The sequence below is a fragment of the Mandrillus leucophaeus genome, unplaced genomic scaffold (genome assembly GCF_000951045.1).
Source record: "Mandrillus leucophaeus isolate KB7577 unplaced genomic scaffold, Mleu.le_1.0 Scaffold140, whole genome shotgun sequence".
NCBI classification, from domain to species: domain Eukaryota; kingdom Metazoa; phylum Chordata; class Mammalia; order Primates; family Cercopithecidae; genus Mandrillus; species Mandrillus leucophaeus.
Genome location: NW_012101366.1, coordinates 6,617,899 through 6,639,626, shown reverse-complemented (window position 1 = coordinate 6,639,626; position 21,728 = coordinate 6,617,899). Strand labels below are relative to the sequence as shown.

The window sequence follows — 21,728 nt, the reverse complement described above, 5'->3', positions numbered from 1 at the left end:
GTAACATTTTTTTGAGTTCCCTTTAGTGCCTACAGGAGAAATGGCAGCCTATTTGGCTTATCTGATTTGCTAGGTTATTTTTTTTATTTATTTATTTATTTTTTTTTGAGACGGAGTCTCGCTTTGTTGCCCAGGCTGGAGTGCAGTGGCCAGATCTCAGCTCACTGCAAGCTCCGCCTCCCGGGTTCACGCCATTCTCCTGCCTCAGCCTCCCGAGTAGCTGGGACTACAGGCGCCGCCACCTCACCGGCTAGTTTTTTGTATTTTTTTTAGTAGAGACGGGGTTTCACCGTGTTAGCCAGGATGGTCTCGATCTCCTGACCTCATGATCCACCCGTCTCGGCCTCCCAAAGTGCTGGGATTATAGGCTTGAGCCACCGCGCCCGGCCTTTGCTAGGTTATTTTAAAAGACAAGCTTTTCCGGTGCTTGGAGACATGGACCATAGACACTTGGGTGATTAACTCCTCATGAACAAGGTTTTGACTTTTACTATTAATTTAGTCTGAAATTTTCTAAATGTATAAGCCACTGTAAAGGTGTATTTAGAATTAGTATAGATGGTTCTTTCCTGGTCCTGCAGGTACTTTAGAGCTTGACTAAGTGCATACAGCTTATAAATTTGAATAGACTTTTATTAAACACTTTGACTTTATTTTTCCAGGAACTTCTTTATTAATTACTGAACACCTGTTGCATTCTTTTTCCCTTAGTCATTTCTGAAGAGGGTTTCTCCTAAGTTTGGCCAGATGTTTATAACCAGTTAAATCTAAATATGTGTGCTTTCTTTTTAGATTTGGATCTCTTGTTAAGAAACTTGCTAGGTTAGGTGAATTATCAGTAGTTAATGTTAAACCATCTTTTTTGACAGAATAGCCTTATACACATGTAATACTTTTCTGGTGGTACATTTTAATATAAGTGACCTTAAAGAATTAAAGTTCTTTTCTGGTGGATATTTTCACTTTAACATTGGCCTGACCACAATAATTGCTAGTGGATGTATCAGCTGAAAGATTATCTACTACTTACTTAGGAAACTTAACTGCGGGGATGCCTAGCTGCTTGGAGCCGCAGCTGAAGCCCCGTGTTACTTGGCCCTGGCAAACGTAAGGCAGATGTTCCCTAATGTAGTCGGCTTGGGGCATAGGCTGCGGCCTGGCCCGCATGTCCCGCAGAGCCGCGGTCAATATGGTGCCGGGACCCTGGACCAGCCCCGGGGGCAGGAGCATGAGCTTTGCCTGCCGCGAGGGAGCACTATGGGCTGGAGGAGGCCGACAACATGTTGCAGCGGATCCTTGATGTTGCTAGCCTGGCAAAAGCCACCTGGTGAATTAGGAGCTTGGAGTCCTTTCAGACAGGGGGACTTAAGCTGGGCCTGATGGGAAAGGTTGGGGGTATTAGGCGGGGGACTAGGGGTATTAGGTGGAGGATGATCTAGGGGATCCGGTGTGCTGTTCTCTTTGCCAGATCCCCGGAATCCCTTCCTTCACTGTCTTTACAGTAGGGGCAGGTGCATAAGGGAAAAGGGAGGACAGGTCTTTGCTTCCAGCAAAGAGCATAGTCCAGTTCTTCTTGAGAAACTGGGCTTTTATTATTTACATGTTGAATTAAAAGTTGACATAGTATCCCCTCAGTCGACCCAAACTTTGGCCAGAAAATTGAGGGATTGAGGATAGGTCTTGAGTCCAAATAGAACAGCAACATTTTATCATTTGTTGCCTTTCCTTATGGTCTTTCATTATCTTCCCAACATTTTAGCATGAGACTTAGGGGCTATCAGGTGGTATATTTTTGTTACTATTCTTATCTTTTCTCATGGGATCTAGGGAACTATCAGGTGGTATATCTTTTTCACTGTTCCTATCCTTTTTGCTTTCCCATATTGGGTCTTGGCTAGGTGCAATCCCTCATATTAGGAATTTCTTGCCTAGCAGGGGCTTGCTGTGGCTCAACCCCTCATATTAGGGACTTCTTGCCTATTTGGGGGGTTCCTTGTGGCTCAACCCCTCATATTAGGGAATCTCTTGCCTATCCTTCACTGGAAGCTTTACTAAGGCTCAATGCTAACATATTAGAGATGTCTTGCCTATCCTTTTTTTTTTTTTTTTTTTTTGAGACGGAGTCTCACTCAGTCGCCCAGGCTGGAGTGCAGTGGCACGATCTCGGCTCGCTGCAAGCTCCGCCTCCCAGGTTCACGCCATTCTCCTGCCTCAACCACCCGAGTAGCTGAGACTACAGGCGCCCGCCACCACGCCCGGCTAATTTTTTGTATTTTTAGTACAGACGGGGTTTCACCGTGTTAGCCAGGATGGTCTCGATCTCCTCACTTCCTGATCCGCCCGCCTCGGCCTCCCAAAGTGCTGGATTACAGGCGTGAGCCACCGCGCCCGGCCTTCTTGCCTATCCTTTAGCCCCATCTGCTGGAGGTTCCTTGCATCCTTTCATTTCGTCCGCTCTGGCCACTTCCCTCAAGGGAATATTTCAGGTCCCTCTTAGCATTAATGGCGGGTCACTATAAACCCCTGATGGGACTCCCGGAGGGCCTCCCTAAGCTATATGAGGTGATCATGGAAAAGCAGATTGGACTCACTCTGCACAGTAGTGTTTGTTACCATTCACACACTTTCAACCTCCAGAATGCCCCGACACCCATCCCGACCACCAAGGAAGTACTTTGTCGCCCCTGCAATGTTTCCTACCTTGATCTGTGCACAGAGTTTACCTGCTCACCGTGGTATTGCAAGCCTCTCCTCCCCGTGTTGCTGAGAGTCCAGGTTTATTCATCACAATGGGTGGATCTCAATTTCCCATCCCTGAGACTACCGCAACAGGGCAGTGGAATGCGTCTCCCCTGGGTAGGGTGACTGAAGACCCCTTCCCAAAGGTGAATGGGGATCCTGATGAGCCCCCAGAATTGCTGGATATAAAAATGCTCTAGGAATAAATGCTGGGTGCTGCAAAGTGAAACCAGCACTCAGGCAAAAGTTGTCTCAGCAAGGAAATTTATTTCTGCAGAAGGGTGCCACTCACATCAATCAAGATCACAAGAGCACACCAAACAAAGGAGAGCAGCAGGTTTTATTCCTGACACATAGTCCCTACTTCTGGGTCACTCCCCCATGGGTTGGGGCCAGACCGCACAATCTGAGCTGACCCGATTGGCTACTTGCAAATATTTTTCTAAATATGGAAGAGAAGGGGGATGTGAGGTACAGTGGTGGAGCATGTGAGACGTGCAGTTTCGGGGCAACAATGGGTGCAGGTAACCAAGAGAACAGATGTGAGTTATTGACTAGAGCTGATGGGAAAGGGGTAGGCTGGTTATAGTAACTAGGGGCAAGGAGGAACAATAAAGTTGAGTTTGAAAACAAAGGACAAGGAATTTAGCAGGGTAAATCTTTGAAGAGAAACTCAGAAATTCATTGTATCTTACCAAGAAATACAGAAAATAGAATTAATCTAATAGAAAGCAAGAAAGGGAAAAATGAAAGCATAAACAAGGATTGTGATATGGTGATTTATAATAAGAAATATAGATTTGGTTTTCACCCCATCCTGTTTCTTGACACACAGCTCCAAAAACCCTTGGAATCTCTGAAGTAGTGTCTTTTTCTATGGTAAGGTTAATGGATGGGAGTTTGGTTGCCAGGCAAGCCAACTATTTGATTAGAGGGTTGGGACTTTCAGCCTCACCTTCCCCACCTCCAGGGAGACGAGAGGGGATGAGGGTTGAGTTGATTACCAATGATGAATGACATAATTAATCATGCCTACTTAATGAGGCCCTCACAAAAGCCTAAAAGGACAGGGTTTGGGGAGCTTGAAAATTGCTGAACAAGTGGGGGTTCCTGGAGTATGGTGCGCCTAGAGAGGGTATGGAAGCTCTCTACCCCTTCCCACATAACCATTGCCCTGCATATCTCTTCCATCTGGCTGTTCATTTGTATATTTTAAAATATCCTTTTAGTAAATGGGTAAATGTAAGTGAAGTGTTACCCTCTGTTCTGGGAGCAACCCTAGCAAATTAAACCCAAAAAGAGAGTCATGGGAACCCCCAGTTTATAGTCGGTTGGTCACTGATTGGTGACCATTTCACCTGAAATGGCACTGTATGGGATGAAGCCTTTAACCTGTGGGACCTGACACTATCTCCTGGTAGACTGTGTCAGAACTGAACTGAATTACAGACACCCAGCTGGTGTCTGCTGAAGAACTGCTTGGTGTGAGGAGAAATCATCCTCCCATATTTTGGTCACAGAATTGTTCTGTGTTGTATGTGTGTAGTAGCAGAAAAAGCTGTTTGTTTTCCTACATCAAACAAGGATAGGCCGGGCTCAGTGGCTCATGCCTGTAATCCTAGCACTTTAGGAGGCCAAGGCAGGTGGATCACCTGAGGTCAGGAGTTCAAGAGCAGCCTGGCCAACATGGCAACACCCCGTCTCTACTAAAAATACAAAAATTAGCCAGGCATGGTGGCAGGCATCTATACGTCTATAATCCCAGCTACTTGGGAGGCCGAGGCAGGAGAATCACTTGAACCTGGGGGGCGGAGGCTGCAGTGAGCCGAGATCAGGCCACTTCACTCCAGCCTGGGCAAAAGAGCAAAACGCCATCTCAAAACAAACAAACAAACAAACAAACAAAAAACAAAAAACAAAAAACAAGAATAAAGAGCACAAAATAAGACAAGTAAATGAAAACATATCAGTAATCACAACAAAGGTAAATAGATTAAGCTCACCAGTTAAAAGAAAAAGAATCTCAGATTGGAGAAATTAAAACATCTGAACATAGGCTATTGACACATCTAAAACATACAGGGGAAAAAACTTCAAAGGAAAAGGAAGGGGAAAAAAACAAGCAAATATTAACCAAAAGAAATTACACTTGTATTTTGAGATAGTATATTGGTATTCTGAGATAATTATTTTAGTGTCAGACAAAATATACTTTTAAGAAAAAAATCCTTATTATGGACAAAAAAAGTTACAACATGAAGATAAAATAATTCATTAGAAAGATTAAACAAACTTTATATAAATTTTTTCTTTTCATATTTTATAAAACTTACGAACATGTAAAAGAAAAAAAAGTACAATGAACACCTAAAAATCAACAACTTAGGTAGGAAAACTCACCTTTTTCCAGATGTGTGAAGTATTTTGGCATGAAATGTTATAACGTATGAAACTTACTTTGAAACAGTTCAACCACAATTATAAAAAACAAAATATAAATAAATCAGGAAGCTATTATGACAAACTGTTAACAATGGATGACTCGCATTATCACCTCAACACATAAAAATAGCTCCATAATTTCATCTCATACTCATTCTATAAATTTCCCCATTGTCACCAAAAATACCATTTATAGCACATATTTTTTCATAGCAATATCCAATCAAGGATCATCTGTTGCATTCCATTGTTATATCTTTTATAAGGAAGAAAAATCACAGATCATTTTCTTCTCATTACATGTAGATTTTTAAATTTCCTATGACGAAATAATAGCAAATTAACTCTAGTAAAATATAAAAAGAATAATACAAACCTTTTGTACCAAGTTGGGTTTTTTCCGGGAATGCAAAATTGGCTTAACATCAATCAATGCAATTCACCATATTAACAGAGTAAAGAAGAAAACAATGCAAACTGACAATAACATGGAATAGGAATCAAAAGCCCATTATAACCAGATGCCTCAGAGCACAGTAAGTCTACAACACAAGCAAAAACAAAAACAAGACAAAAACCACGTAATTATTTAGAGAAATAGGTAGCAATTTAGTTTTGAATTTTGCCAAAGGACGAGTCATCTCTAGGCTAGACCTTACTTTTTTTTTTTTTTTTTTTTTTGAGATGGAGTTTTGCTCTTGTTGCCCAGGCTGGAGTGTAATGGTGCGATCTCAGTTCACTGCAACTTCCACCTCCCAGATTCAAGCGATTCTCCTGCCTCAGCCTCCTGAATAGCTGGGATTACATGTACCTGCCATCACACCCGGCTAATGTTTTGTGTTTTTAAGTAGAGACAGGGTTTCACCATGTTGGTCAGGCTGGTCTTGAACTCCTGACCTTAGGTGATCCATCCACCTAGGCCTCCCAAAATGCTAGGATTACAGACGTTAGCCACCACACCCAGCCACTTTCTTTATATTACAATTAACAGACAAGTTTGGGGACACCAAAAGACAGTGACTGATCAAAAAGTCATTCTACTAGTACCTTTATTCTCTGCTTTAAAGACAATATTTTGCATTTCCCTGATGGAAGGAGGTATTATGACTCTTTTATTACCTTTTACCTACCCTGGGAATGAGGGAATATGGAGACATCCAATCATTGGGAATGTAAAATAGCACAAACACTCTGGGGAAAGATCATTCGGAAAAAGGTGCATTTCTTAATGCAATTATCCTATGATCCAGTAATTTCACCCCTAGATATTTATCCAAAAGACATGAAAGGTTAAATTCACAAGAAGGCTTCTATTAGAATGTTCATATCAGCTTTATTCATGATAGCCAAGCACTAGAAATAGCCCAGGTGTTCATCAATAGGAGAATGGATATACAAACTATGTCAGATTCATACGATGAAACACAACTCAGCAATCAATTACTGACACATCAAACAACGTGAATGAATACCAAAAACTGATGAGTGAAAGCTGCCAGACATGAGAATACATGTTTTATGATTACATTTATGTGAAATTCTAAAATAGGCAAAACAAATCTATGGTGGAAAATTTTGCCTTGTGCGAAGAGAGGTGAGAATTGACCAGGAAGAGTATGAGGGGACTTTTCGGTGTGACGGTAATGGTCTATATCTATAGGAGTTTGCGTAAGCAGGTCAATGCATTTGTCAAAACTCAGCTAGTGCACACTTAAAATTTGTGCATTTTACTTTTATATCAAAAGAAGAAAACCTTAAACAAATACCAAATTTGCTAATGATTTACATGCTAAAGTGTTTATGGGGAAGTGTACTGATGTCTGTAATTTGTTTTGAAAAGCATAAAAAGATAAAATGGATTAGTAGCTGTGGTGGAGTATAATTTAAAAACTAGCACTTTGGGAGGATGAGGCGGGCAGATCACATAAAGGTCAGGAGTTTGAGACCAGCCTGGCCAACATGGTGAAACCCCATCTCTACTAAAAACACAAAAATTAGCCAGGCACGATGGCACGCACATCTCAGCTACTCGGGAAATTATATATATATTATATATAATCTGATGTGTGTTCACTGTCATTTTTTTCAATTTGGCTGCATGCTTGAAATATTTTATAAAATGTTGAAAAAAAAATTGAGCTCTATTGCCTCATTTGAAGCAAGTTAGTAAGGAAGCTTTCTCTAAGTTGATAGATTAAGTAGCAAGTAAGCATAATTTTAAGAGGAACTTGTCACAGGAATTTTTTAAAACATCAAATTTTCATTCCTTTTAAGCAACACATATAATTTGTCTTCAGGGTAGGGTGTTCACAATTCTTAGTGTGACTTTTAAAATGTTAGTTGAGGCCGGGCGCAGTGGCTCACACCCGTAATCCCAACACTTTGGGAGGCCGAGGTGGGTGGATCACCTGAGGTCGGGAGTTCAAGACCAGCCTGGCCAACATGTAGAAACGAAACCCCCACCTCTACTAATAATACAAAACTAGATGGGCATGGTGGTGCATGCCTGTAATCCCAGCTACTCGGGAGGCTAAGGCAGGAGAATCCCTTGAACCCGGAAGGCAGAGGTTGCGGTGAGCCAAGATTACACCATTGCACTCCAGCCTGGGCAACAAGAGTGAAAGTCTATCTCAAAAAATAAATAAATAATCAAACAAGTCAGTTGATAGTTAAAAATTTGACAATTCCATTTTTTTCCTCATAAGAAATGAGAGAAATCATTAATTGCATAGTATGAGGGAAGGGGGAAGGAAAGTCTTCAAAAATATTTGACCAAGAGTTTCCCAAAACATGACCTGAGCCTATTAGTAAAGTAGGTGTATTTTAGTTTCTTCTAATTACCTCCTCCACCTGAAAAATAGTCCCTTCTATATCCATTATTTTGTTTTCTTAAATCAAGCAAAATAAGTACAGCATTGTGTAAATTATAATCTATATAACTATACTGGGTCAATGACTTCTAAAACTTTTAACTTATCTAAGGAATACATTTTATATCATGACCCAGCGCGCGTGCACACACACACACACACACACACACACACACAGTTGAACTGAAGCTTCAGGAAACATTTACCCTTATTACTTATAATAGAATTTTTCTGTTTTTCTTACTTGCCCCAACTTAAAGCTCATGATATTTCATATTCCATTGCTTTAAAATGCTAATCACAACCCGCTAAATTGATAACATCTAATGGATTGTAACATACCATTTGAAACACAGTACTATGCATTCCTTAAGGTTTTTTAGAAATACTGGATTTGGACTGTGTTGTGATACAGTGTAAGAACTGTAGGACCATGAAATACCTTTATATCGCTTTATATGTGCTATTCCAAAGATGCCTTTTCTCATATAACAAATATATATTGAACACCTATTTGTGCAAGGCCTCATACTAGAAACTTGAGGTGAACAATCTGATAATTCTTTCATATATTTTCTTCTTAAGAATTGAAAGGGGCCGGGCGTGGTGGCTCAAGCCTGTAATCCCAGCACTTTGGGAGGCCGAGACGGGCGGATCATGAGGTCAGGAGATCGAGACCATCCTGGCTAACACGGTGAAACCCGGTCTCTACCAAAAAATACAAAAAATTAGCCGGGCGAGGTGGCGGGCGCCTGTAGTCCCAGCTACTCGGGAGGCTGAGGCAGGAGAATGGCGTGAACCTGAGAGGCGGCGCTTGCTGTGAGCTGAGATCCGGTCACTGCACTTCAGCCTGGGCCACAGAGCCAGACTCTCTCTCAAAAAAAAAAAAAAAAAAAAAAAAAAATTGAAAGGGTTTTAAACAAAATTCCATGTAGTCACATAGGATAGACATTATCAATGACTTGGAGCTGGAGACACCAAATCAGAAAGCACATACATGGTTAGATGTGGTGGTTCACACCTGTAATCCCAACACTTTGGGAAGCAGAGGTGGGAGGGGAGAGGATTGCTTGAGCCCTGGAGCTCGAAGCCAGCCTGAGCAAAATAGCAAGACCCCATTTCTACAAAACATGAAAAATTGGGAGGCGCCATGGCTCATGCCTGCAATCCCAGCATTTTGGGAGGCCGAGGCGGGCGGATCACGAGGTCAGGAGATCCAGACCATCCTGGCTAATGCGGTGAAACCCCATCTCTACTAAAAATACAAGAAATTCGCCAGGCATGGTGGTGGGCGTCTGTAGTCCCAGCTACCCGGGAGGCTGAGGCAGGAGAATGGTGTGAACCCGGGAGGTGGAGCTTGCAGTGAGCAGAGATTGCGCCACTGCAGTCCAGCCTGGGCGACAGAGCGAGACTCCGTCTCAAAAAAAAAAAAAGGGCCGTGTACAGTGGCTGACGCCTGTAATCCCAACACTTTGGGAGGCTGAGGCGGGCGGATCACAAGGTCAGGGGATCCAGACCATCGTGGCTAACAAGGTGAAACCCTGTCTCTAAAAATACAAAAACTTAGCCAGGTGTCGTGGCATGTGCCTGTAATCCCAGCTACTTGGGAGGCTGAGGCAGGAGAATTGTTTGAACCCGGGAGGCAGAGGTTGCAGTGAGCCCGAGATTGCACCACTGCACTCTAACCTGGGCGACGGAGCAAGACTCCCTCTCAAAAAGAAAAAAGAAAAAGAAAAAAACATAAAAAATTATTAAATATCTGGCCATGGTGACCCATGCCTGTAGTCCCAACTACTCTGGGGGCTGAGGTGGGAGGACTGCTTGAGCCCAGGAAGTCCAGGCTGCAGTGAGCCGATTGTGCCACTGTACTGTAGCCTGGGCAATTGAGCAAGAACCTATCTCAGAAAGAAAAAAAAAACAAAGAAAAGAAAACACATACATACTTGCCCACAGTCATACCATTAAATCGATGGAAGAACCAAATTTTCCCAACCTCCATTCTAAAAATATAAGGTATTTTAAAACAACTTCAAAATATTTTCTATATTAAAATAAATGCCCTTTTTGCATAGAAACAATCACAAAAATGTTTCCTCTCCCCAAGCCTTGATATCACATCAACTGTATCACCCTCTCCCCTCCATAGACTCCTCAGAAAGTTTATTTCTTTGCCTGAATAATTAGTAAAGAAAGGGTGGGTGGGTGGATGAATTAAGCACCAAAGAAGATTAAGTTAAAAACAGTGATTTATTCAAATAGATGCTGCTGCTAACCAACACTTAAAAGCAGTGTGAAGTTACACTTGCCCTACGAAGGACTCGATGGAGGTCTGAAACTCATCTGAAAAGATATGTGAAACATACTGATACTGGTAACATCTGAAGGACAATAATTTTTTTTAAATCTTCATGTCCTAACTTCCTTACTTAAATGCACACTAATATTATTGATTCATTTAAGCCAAAAGCAACAAACTCAATCTGATTCAAGCAAAAATCTGACCACTACTCAATCTCCTCCCCATTCTCAAACAAAATTATGAATTAGCCATTGTACATTTTATTCCCAGTCTTCTCCCTATGCTGCAAAATGCTTCTAGCCTGCTGCTCTTGATATAAAACAAAGTCTGCGGATGAACACCTATTTTGGGTTTTCTATGTCCTTATATATTGATACAAATGGAGATATTTCACCATTTTGTCTCCCCCATATGGGTATTAATCATATTTTGTTATGTTACCTCCAACATCTAAAATAACAGTAACAGCATGAAGCAATAAAAAGAATGTGAATGTGAGTCTAATTTCCCCTCCCCACACTCTATTATAGACTTCCCACTTCTCTTTAGACTTGTCTCACACCTTGGGCTAAATCTTTTCTCTGCAACCAAAATGCTTAATAATTAAGTGAAAGATACACCAATGTGATACAGCCACACAATGGAGTAACTATTAAAAGTTATTTACTTGCTGACTTAGAAAGAAATTCACCCTACATTGTACAAAAAAAAGTATATTATTTTTAAAACGTATGTATATACGCACAAAGCAAAAAAAGTATAGAATGGGTTTAGTAACTCATTGTCTTAACAAATATTAATTGGGTACCTATTATGAGCTAGACACAGTTGTAAATGCCCAGGTTACATAAATGAACATGATGAAGTCCTTGCCTCCATGGAGTTTATATTCTAAGAAACATGAGAGAAAACAAAATAAGTTAATATACCATTTAAAGTTGAGTATATCAGAACTACAAAGAAAAGTAAAATGGCTAAGCATGCTGAGGCCTAGTATTTTAGGAAGGTGGTCAAAGATGACTTCTCTTAAGAAGTAACATTTAAATGTACACCTGAATGCTGTTTGGGAGGGAACCATGACGTTATCTGTGGGTGAGAGTGGTGGCAGGTAGAGGAATAACATGTTTGAAGTTACTGAGGCAAAAGCATGCTTGGTATGTCCTAGGAAGGACAAGTTCTTCAGTATGACTGAACAGGAATTGGGAAGGAGGAGGGTGGTAAGAAATGAGGTCAGGAGGCATCCAGGGGCACATTAGGGCTTTGAAGGCCACAGTGGGAACTTGGGATTTTAAGTAGAAATGGGAAGTCACTAGAGAGTGTGGGGAGGGGAGATCAGATTCACATTTATCTACTAAAATATCAACAGTAGTTATCCCTGGGTAGAAAGGTTTCAGACTTTTTCCCATTGTGCTTCTCTATATTCTCATTGTTTCGCCTGGTTTGTTGTTGTTGTTACTGTTTTGAGACAGGATCTTGCTCTGTCGCCCAGGCTGGAGTGCGGTAGTGCAATCATGGCTCACTGCAGCCTCCAGGCTCAAGCAGTCCTCCTCCCTCAGCCCCTGAGTAGCTGAGACTACATGAGCAATACCAGTTCCCTAAACAAAAGTTCTTAAGAATCATTCAGGGCTTTCAATTATGGGAGAAAAATGGTTTCAATTAACTATATATTTTTTGGTCTGTTTCATTACATCATGCTCCCTTTTCAGGTAGATACCTCTATAAGAGAAAGGGGAAAAAATGGTAACTACATTAATAGCTACTCAGCTCAAAGTGTTTGGTTAAAAACAGAATATTGTTTACATTTAAACCAAAACTGTGTGTGAGAGGCTCCTATGTAAGCTGCTAACACTTTGGGCTTCCAAGGCATAACTAAATGACATGAGACAGATTTCTGTAAATTCAAAATAAGTAATATGGTCAATAAAAAAGCAGACTTGAGTCTCTGCAGTCTATGTAACTCCAGAGTCAAAATCATACGTGTTTCTTGAAAACTAATGAGACCTAAGTTATCTATCATTAACTACCTGAAATAATGTTTAAATTACTTTTTAATTCATATATTTGCTTAAAGTAAACCCAAAGACACCCTGATACAAGTTTGCAAGTTTTTAGTACCTTTAGTGATGCCCTCTGTGCTAATGTCCAAATTAAGATTAACTGAAAATATAAATACTAAGGCTTGACTTCTTAAAAACCAACAGTCTACTGTTGATTTTTAAATGTGGCTGCTACCCATTTCAGATTATCAGTTTACTGTTGATTTTTAAGAAGTCAAGCCTTAGTTCTCCAATCTATCTCTGCACTCAGACTCTCCTACCCTAGGTACCAAATGAGAGGCGCTATTGGGTAACCTTCAGTTTTTCTCTTTTGAAAAAGTTATCTGGAATTGAAACAAAACCAAAATTTTCTTAAGATTCCTTTTAACTATTTATCATTTATTAAATGCACAACCAACATTAAAGAAAAAAGCCTGTAATACTTTGTAGGTAGAAATAATATATTTTATTTCATCCCTGAAAAAAACAAAAACAAAAACAAAAATGTCCACATCTAATAGGAGAGACTAAACAATTATTCCAAACTTCTACCTGGCAATGGCATATAATTAATTTCTTCACATAAAGGTAGAGAGTACAGAGAAGAGAACAGAGATTTGGAAATCTGTCTTTCATGAAACAATATTTCACATATTTATTTTAATAAAATATTATAATTATTGCTACTACATGTGGTAGCATATTATAATAATGAACAATACAATATCTAAACTAAATTCTATACAGTCTACATCTAGAAGCTAGCTGCACTTAAGCAGTTATTATAGAGAATAAATACTATGAAATATAGGGCACCATGTGGCAATTAGATTTGCTACAAGGGAAATTTAAATAAAAGTATAATTTGTTTTATACCAGAATTACCCAAGATTAGGGTTCCCTGTACTATATACAGCTTTTTTCCTGAAAAGATAGTCAATCTTCATAGTTTATACTTTAAATGTTCTTAATTAAGTGGCCATATATAAAATGAATATCTAATGTATCTGTTATACAAATTCAAAATTTCATAAAGGATACTCTTATATAATATAATGTTAACATTTTCCAAGCAATTTAATGCAGCACAAAAGTACCTTTATTATATACATCTGGCTAAGTCCTCAAGAGTTCATCTCCCAAGTCCCTTCCTCCTGGACAAAAGCAAAATTAACCCAAATATGGAAATAATGTGCTTTCCTGATAGCATCACTCAAAGGGTTAAACTTTTAAAAGAACATTCATGTATGTGAAAAATCATGAATAATTTAGTTATTGTTACTCTCATCATAAAAATATCTTTCATTCTTCAGAATATAAGAAAAATTTAAGTATGAGATTAGAGTTTACAACTATTTTAATGCTGTTATTAAATTGCCCCAATGTTTATGATAGGTAATGGACAGTGGCTGCTACCCATTTCAAGATTATACTCTTATAAGTGTAATTTTTAAAAATAAACAATAATTAACCTTCGGTTATTCTGAAGGATAGTGCAAATGAATACATTCTTTGGGTCATGATTTCAAAACATTACTTCCAACATTATATTTCCTTTCTCTGCTCATAATTGGAATAACAAAATATAGTACTAGAAATAAGCACATTTTCAAATAGCCTTAGTCTAACAGTTACATCAATTGAGAACAAATGACAGAATGATTAAATATTCTCCACTTGCCCAAAAAACATGTTATATACTTAAATAAATATGTTATAGAAATGAATCCATGTTTTTCAGAGTTTTCATTTCAGCTTGATCTCAAACACAAAAGATTTATACAAAACTCACCTACCTGCTTATCACATCAACCAAATTACCAAATTGCCTTTAAGGACATAGTACAGCATCGAACAGACTTGCCTGAAAGCAAACAAATAACTTTAAAATTTTTATGTACAGAATTAGAGTTCCATGAATCCAGCATACTCCTTGAAAATGTGTAGAGCTTTTATTGTAAAGTATTACTCTGTCCTAGCCAGCGATTATAAAGCTTTTCTGCCATAGGATAAAATCCACAGTGGATGGAGCAGCACAAGGTGATTTTCAACTGCTATCTGATACTGCCTGAGACATTCGTTCTTTTATTTGTGGTTACTGGCACCAAATTCCCACTAGTACCATTGGTGGTGTTGGTTGCTGAGCCATTCACAACAATATAGTCAACTTTGTTCTCCAGCTTCACCAATCGTTGCAAAATGTCATCCAGAAGGACAGCAATTGTTCTTTTCAGATCCGCTAGGGGAAAAAATCAGAATAAAATAAACATTAATAGAGCTCTTAATTTTTGTGTTTTTACAGTTTGAAGGAAAGAGGTGGACAACTACTGGGTCATCTAGAGAAAATGTACTAGAGAGAATGCACTCATACTACAAATAGGAAAAGCCTTTTTTTTTTTTAAGACAGTTTCCCTCTGTCGCCCAGGCTGGAGTGCAGTGGCATGATCTCAGCTCACTGCAGCCTGCACCTCCTTGGTTCCAGTGATTCTCCTGCCTCAGCCTCCTGGGTAGCTGGGATTACAGGCTCCCGCCACCATGCCCAGCTAAGTTTTGTATTTTTAGTGGATATGGGGTTTTACCATGTTGGCCAGGCTGCTCTTGAACTCCTGACCTCAGGTGATCCACACTCCTCAGACTCCCAAAGTGCTAGGATTACAGGTGTGAGCCACTGATCCTGCCCTAATTTTTAAATCAACAGCATCATTTACAAAGAGTTTCCAAAAGGAATTTTGGAATTGTAAATGTGGGGGAAACTCTCACTTTTCCAGTGCGATATAATAGATTTCAAAGTCTGGTTCAAAATATTAGTCCTGCTGTGAGTAATTCATTTATCTTGAGTTTCTTAAGCAGTTTGTAAAAAATACCACAGACATGTAATCCCAGCATTTTGGGAGGCCGAGGCGGGCGGATCACGAGGTCAAGAGATCGAGACCATCCTGGCTAACATGGTGAAACCCCATCTCTACTAAAAATATAAAAAATTAGCCAGGCGTGGTCGCATGCGCCTGTGGTCCCAGCTACCTGTGGAGGCTGAGGCAGGAGAATCCCTTGAACCCGGGAGGCAGAGCTTGCAGCGAACCAAGATTGCGCCACTGCACTCCAGCCTGGGCGACAGAGCGAGACTCCATCTCGAAAATATAAAAATAAAAAATAACACAGACTAAGCCGGTAAAGTAAAAAGCTAGCTAAGTAAGAGAGTCCATGAAATACAGAAATAGAGAACCTCTACAGGGGTGGAGTTGTGGGGGAGCCTAGGGTCCAGCGCAAATGCCAGGAACCTGTTCAGTGCAGTAGAACACTAGCAGTAGTTCTGACTTAAATTTCCCACAGAAAAAAGGTGGGGAAGACTGTATCTTCTAACCTCTTTGTAATGTTAAGGAGTTTTAGTAAACTTTACTTGGCAAGAATAAAATTATGAGGCTTTTCTGCCTTAGAATTCTCTTTCTCAGTTTTCCCGAAATCATCTAGCATGTATTAGGTACTCAGTTAGTGACAACGAATACTGTTATTTTTGTTGATCATGTACCAAAAAATCAGCCCATGCCCTAATCCAGGATCACCAGGAGAGAAATCATCTAACAACTGATAAATGTGCTGATGGTTCTATCAGAAAACCACAAGCAACAAAAGAGAAAATAAATTGAACTTCATCGACATTTAAAACTTTTGTGCATAAAAGGACATTAATCAAGAAAATGAAAAGACAACCTATAGAAGGGGAAAAAACATTTGCAAACCATATACATGATAAAGATCTACTATCCAGAATACATAAAGATCTCTTACAATTCATGAACAAAAAGATCAATCAAGTTTTAAAATGGGCAAAGAACTTGAATAGACACTCTCAAAAGAAGATATGCAAATGGCCAATAAGTACATGAAAAGATGTTCAATATCACTGGCCACTACGGAAATACAAACCCAAACTCAATGAGATGCCATTTCACACTTACTAGGATAGCTGTCACCAAAGAAATGAAAAATAAGTGCTGGCAAGGATGCAGAGAAACTGAAACCCTCACACATTAGTGGTGGGAATATAAAATGGTGCAGCTGCTGTAGAAAATAGTTTGTCAGTTCCTCAAAAACTTAAACATAAAATTGCCATATGACCCAGGAATTCCACTCCTAGGTATATACCCCAAAAAAAAAAAAAATCAAAAGCAAGGACTCAGAGCTCAGAGGGATACTTATACACCAATGTTCATTTCAGGTTTATTCGCCAACAGTCAAAAGGTAGAAACAACTCAAGTGTCCATCAACAGATAAACGGATAAACAAAATGTGGTATACATGTAAACACAATGGAATATTATTCAGCCAGAAAAAGGAATGACATTCTGATACATGCTATAACACAGATGAACCTTGAAAACGTTATGGTAAGTGAAATAAGCCAGACACAAAACATCATATATTGTACAATTCCACTTATACAGAATATGTAGAAGAGGTATATGTATACAAACAGAAAGTAGACTACAGGTTATCAAGGACCAGGGGAAGGAAGGAATAAAGATTTATTGCTCAGATGTTACAGATTTCTTGTTTGGAGTGGTACAAGTTTTGGAAAGATACAGTAGTGATGGCTGCACAACACTGTGAATATAATGAATATTGATGAACTGCGTATTTTAAAAACAATTTTTTTTTTGAGACAGAGTTAAACTCTTGTTGCCCAGGCTGGAGTGCAATGGCGCGATCTTGGCTCATCACAACCTCCACCTCCCAGGTACAAGTGATTCTCCTGCCTCAGCCTCCTGAGTAGCTGTGATTACAGGCATGTGCCACCATGCCTGGCTAATTCTGTATTATTAGTAGAGGTGGGGTTTCTCCATGTTGGTCAGGCTGGCCTCAAACTCCCAACCTCAGGTGAGCCACCCACCTCGGCCTCCCAAAGTGCTGGGATTACAGATGTGAGCCACTGTGCCCCGCCCCTGATTTTTTTTTTTTTTTTTGAGACAGAGTCTCACTCTGTCACCCAGGCTGGAGTGCACTGGAGCAATTTCGGATCACTGCAACCTCCACCTCCCAGGTTCAAGTGATTCTCCTGTCTCAGCCTCCTGAGTAGCTGGGATTACAGACGTGCACCACCATGGCCAGCTAATTTTTGTATTTTTAGTAGAGACAGGGTTTCACCATGTTGGCCAGGCTGGTCTCTGGTCTCAAACTCCTGACTTCAGGTGATCCGCCCGCCTCGGCCTCCCAAAGTGTTGGGATTACAGGCGTGAGCCACTGCAGCCAGCCTTAAAAATTATTTTAATGGCAAATTTTATGTTATCAATATTTTACAACTGTTTAGAAGTGGGAAAAAAAGGTATCAGAAAGGAGTAGTACTACGATAGTGGTTGTGATAGAGGGTGATAAAAAATACTTATCAAAAAATAGAAATTTAATATAAAGTGAGGGGGAAACTATTTGGAGCAAGTCTTATGCTAAAATGAGATTTTCCAAGCAGTGCATCTCTGGCATCATTCATCATGAACACCTCAACATTCTAGTTTAAAGGGAATATACAAGAAAAACATTTACAAAAATCCTTCAGCAAGAAGTACCCAGGAATGAAATATCATGACATATACTTCTTTCAGATGGTACCAAAAAGAAATAAACATAGATATTTGTATATATAAAGAGGATTGGGCACGGTGGCTCACGCCTGTAATCCCAGCACTTTGGGCGGCCGAGGCGGGGTGAATCACTTGAGGTCAGGCATTCAAGACCAGCCTGGACACCATGGTCAACACGGTAAAACCCCATCTCTACTAAAATACAAAAAACTTAGCCCAGGTGTGGTGGCATATGTCTGTAGTCCCAGCTACTCGGGAGGCTGAAGCAGAAGAACTGCGTGAACCCGGGAGGTAGAGGTTGCAGTGAGCTGAGATCACGCCACTGCACTCCAGCCTGGGCGACAGAGCAAGACTCCATCTCAAAAAAAGAAAAGAAAAAGCAGACATTAAAAAAAAAAAAAAAGTTAGCCAATTGTGAGCTTAGATGAAAGATATATGATGTTTACCATACAATTTTTACATTTCTTCTGTAGAGTTGAAAATTTTCAAAATAAAACATTGGGAGAGGGGACATTTATTTATTAATATCTTTCAATCAAGAGTTGCAATAGTATTTGGTAAACAGGAGATAATCATATTTTTTAAAACTCTTCAGCAGTTAAGACTAAATCATAAATCCTGGATCTCCTTTTCCATGGCAATCACCTCCTTTATAATACTAAAAGAAGTAGCAACCTAAAATGGGCAGGCAGGGGACAGTCTTAACACATTAATGAAATGAAGCTAAAGACCTTGGAGGTTTGACATTAAACTGAGGTGTGAGAATTATAAAGGTACAGTCTAATCACTTATTTCAGTCAGGGTTAGAAACTGGCAATTAAAGAAAAAGTTAGGATAAATGAGAAACAACTGTATGATAACTTTACGGTGTTCTAAATTATTATTAAATATAGAACTTTTAAATTTTCTAAAATCGACTGTTATAATATTATTAAAAAAAGAGACGAAGAGGATTATATCTACCTTCCTCCGTGATATAAAATCACTTAGTTGAATTTGGAGTTCTTTCAGATACACCAAACATCTTCCTTTCTCTACATTCACAATACAATTTTATGTTTACATGTCATGAGACGACATCTTTAAGGGAATTATATGCTTGTATTAATATAATATGTGCATCTATAATACTTTCCCCCATAAAGCTCCATCACTGAAGGTGCTAGCAGTAAGAACCCCTTCCCTATCTTAGACCTTGAACCCCTAAAAGCAACTTGGAAATAGAGATCCTGTCATAGCTATCCTTTTAGGGTGCTTCATCACACAGTAGACACTCGACAAATGTTTGAAATGAACATTTGCTGAAGGTCTAATTCACATGTTTGGTAGGTAGCATCATCACTGAGATAGAAATGAGGGATCCAATTTAGAAAATAAACCACTTTAAGGTTACTCTCTTTCTACTTTAACTTCCTTATTCTGGGAGAAGATCAAATAGTTTAAGAAGGGGAAAAAATCACATAACAACATAAACCTAGCCTGATTATTTCATAGCACACAAAAATCAAAAGAAGGGTATATGATGCTATTAAATATGCTAAAGATATTGGGTATAAAAAGATTCTAACTATGCTAAACATAATCAGTGATTGTAAGGCACAGCAGGAAGCCACTATCATCCCTTGAACTATGGAACAGAGGGAGAATGCAGTGATTTACCAGAGGCCAAGTCCAAGGTCACCTTGTGGAAAAACAGAACCACAGCAGGCTGTCTGGCAGAAAGTAGCACTACAAAACCATCATGGGCACCGCCAGAGACCCCACCTGAAGCAGAGAGGGAGGGGGAAAAATACCTTCCCTTCTTCCTACTTTCCAAATTCCTTCCATACCTCCCACTGGCTGAACCCAGGCAGAAGCCAGCTGATTTGGGAACTTGGAAAATGCCACCTACTGGAATCACTCACTCTTCCTTGAGAAATAGAACAGAGTAAGGGTAAGGAATAAATCTGAGGGCCACCAGCCACATGATTGGCACAAACATAAGCACACAGGCTCTTGCAGACCCCCTACTTATGTCATATGTCTCTTAATTTGTCTTTTTTTTTTTTTTTTTTTTTTTTGAGACAGGGTCTTGCTCTACCGCCCAGCCTGGAGTGCAATAGCACAATCATGGCTCACTACAGCCTTGACCTCCTGGATTCAAGTGATTTCCTCCCCCCTCAGTGCCCCCTCCCCACTCCCTGCCGAATAGCTGGGCCTACAGGCACACACCACTATGCTGGGTTAATTTTTGTAGAGATAGGGTTTCATCATCTTGCCTGGGCTATTCTCAAACTCCTGGGCTCAAGCAATCCATCCACCTCAGCCTCCCAAAGTGCTGGGACTACAGGCGTGAGCCACCAGGCCTGGCCGTACTTTACCTTTTTATACCTAAATATTGTTTTCTGGTTTGTACTCTTAATGTCAGCTGCCTCAAATCTATTTAGTAGAGAGGCAGGTCTAAATAGATAAACCTGTATGTACACACAAAAGGAATAAAACTGTTGTAAAATGCAAAATGACACAGAAGTGTTTAATATACATTGTACAAGTCAAAAACTTTTCCTTATTAATATTTTTCAAATTAAAATCAATACTTTGCCACCACTAAATATTAGCTTAATGGTGCGAGCAAGAAAATTTAGAAATCACTTCTTTTCTTTTTTCAGATACAGGGTCTCACTCTGTCTCTGCCCAGGCTGGAGTGCTGTGGTGCAATCTCGGCTCATTGCAGCCTCGACCTCTGGGCTCAGGAGGTCCTCCCACCTCAGTCTACCAAGTAGCTGGGATTACAGGTGCCCACCACCACACTCAGCTAATTTTCTGTAGAGACAAGATTTTGCCATGTTGCCAGGCTGGTATCGAACTCCTGAGCTCAAGTGATCCTCCCTCCTTGGCCTCCCTAAGTGCTAGGATTATAGGCATGAGTCACCATGCCCAGCCAGAAGTCGTTTCTTGGTTATTAAAGTGAGTTACTCAGTGTAAAGTTTTATTATGAAGCTACTAGCAGTAAAGAAAGAATGCTTCCAAAGAAATACAAACTAAATATCATAGCAAAGAGAACAGTTAGGTAAAAGTGCTTTCAAAGACCTCATTAATTCTATGATTAAGTGTACATTCATTGTTTAATCTTTTGTATTTTTAATATAGCTACCTTCTCCCACTGGGTGCTTAATAAATTATGTCACTCAACAATTACTTTATTACTTCTCTTCTTAAGATTGCAAGGCAGGGCCGGGCACAGTGGCTCACGCCTGTAATCCCGGCACTTTGGGAGGCCAAGGCAGGCAGATCACCTGAGGTTGGGAGTTTGAGATCAGCCTGACCAACATAGAGAAACCCTGTCCCTACTAAAAATACAAAATTAGCTGAGTGTGGTGACCCATGCCTGTAATCCCAGCTACTCAGGATGCTAAGGCAGGAGAATCGCCTGAACCCGGGAGGTGGAGGTTGTGGTGAGCCGAGATCGCGCCATTGTACTCCAGCCTGGGCAACAACAGCGAAACTCCGTCTCAAAAAAAAAGATTGCAAGGCAGTTTAGATCACATGAGTGAACTAAGATAAGTTCTCATCAAACATTAAATACAAATACCTTAGTTCCTAAAATAAGCCCAATTTTTCCTAAGAAATGCTAGATAATGGCTTTGCCTAAATGATACAAATCACCATAAAGAGACTATGCTGTTTTGTTTTGTTTTTTTTTTTTTGAGACGGAGTCTCGCTCTGTCGCCCAGGCTGGAGTGCAGCGGTGGGATCTCAGCTCACTGCAAGCTCCGCCTCCCGGGTTTAC

The 21,728-nt window shown here is 40.0% G+C and overlaps 1 protein-coding gene across 5 annotated transcripts in view; it reads right to left on the bottom strand.

Annotated features, from left to right (window-relative positions):
* Nucleotides 1-12,833: 12,833 nt before the first annotated feature.
* CCDC126 (coiled-coil domain containing 126) overlaps nucleotides 12,834-21,728 on the bottom strand; it is a 41,201-nt gene continuing 32,306 nt past the window's right edge. For all 5 annotated transcript variants that reach the window (XM_011973943.1, XM_011973942.1, XM_011973946.1 and 2 more), the window contains one exon: nucleotides 12,834-14,625. In XM_011973943.1, the coding sequence (XP_011829333.1) occupies nucleotides 14,441-14,625 (185 nt within the window). In that variant the 3' untranslated portion in view covers nucleotides 12,834-14,440. The remainder of the gene's footprint in view (nucleotides 14,626-21,728) is intronic.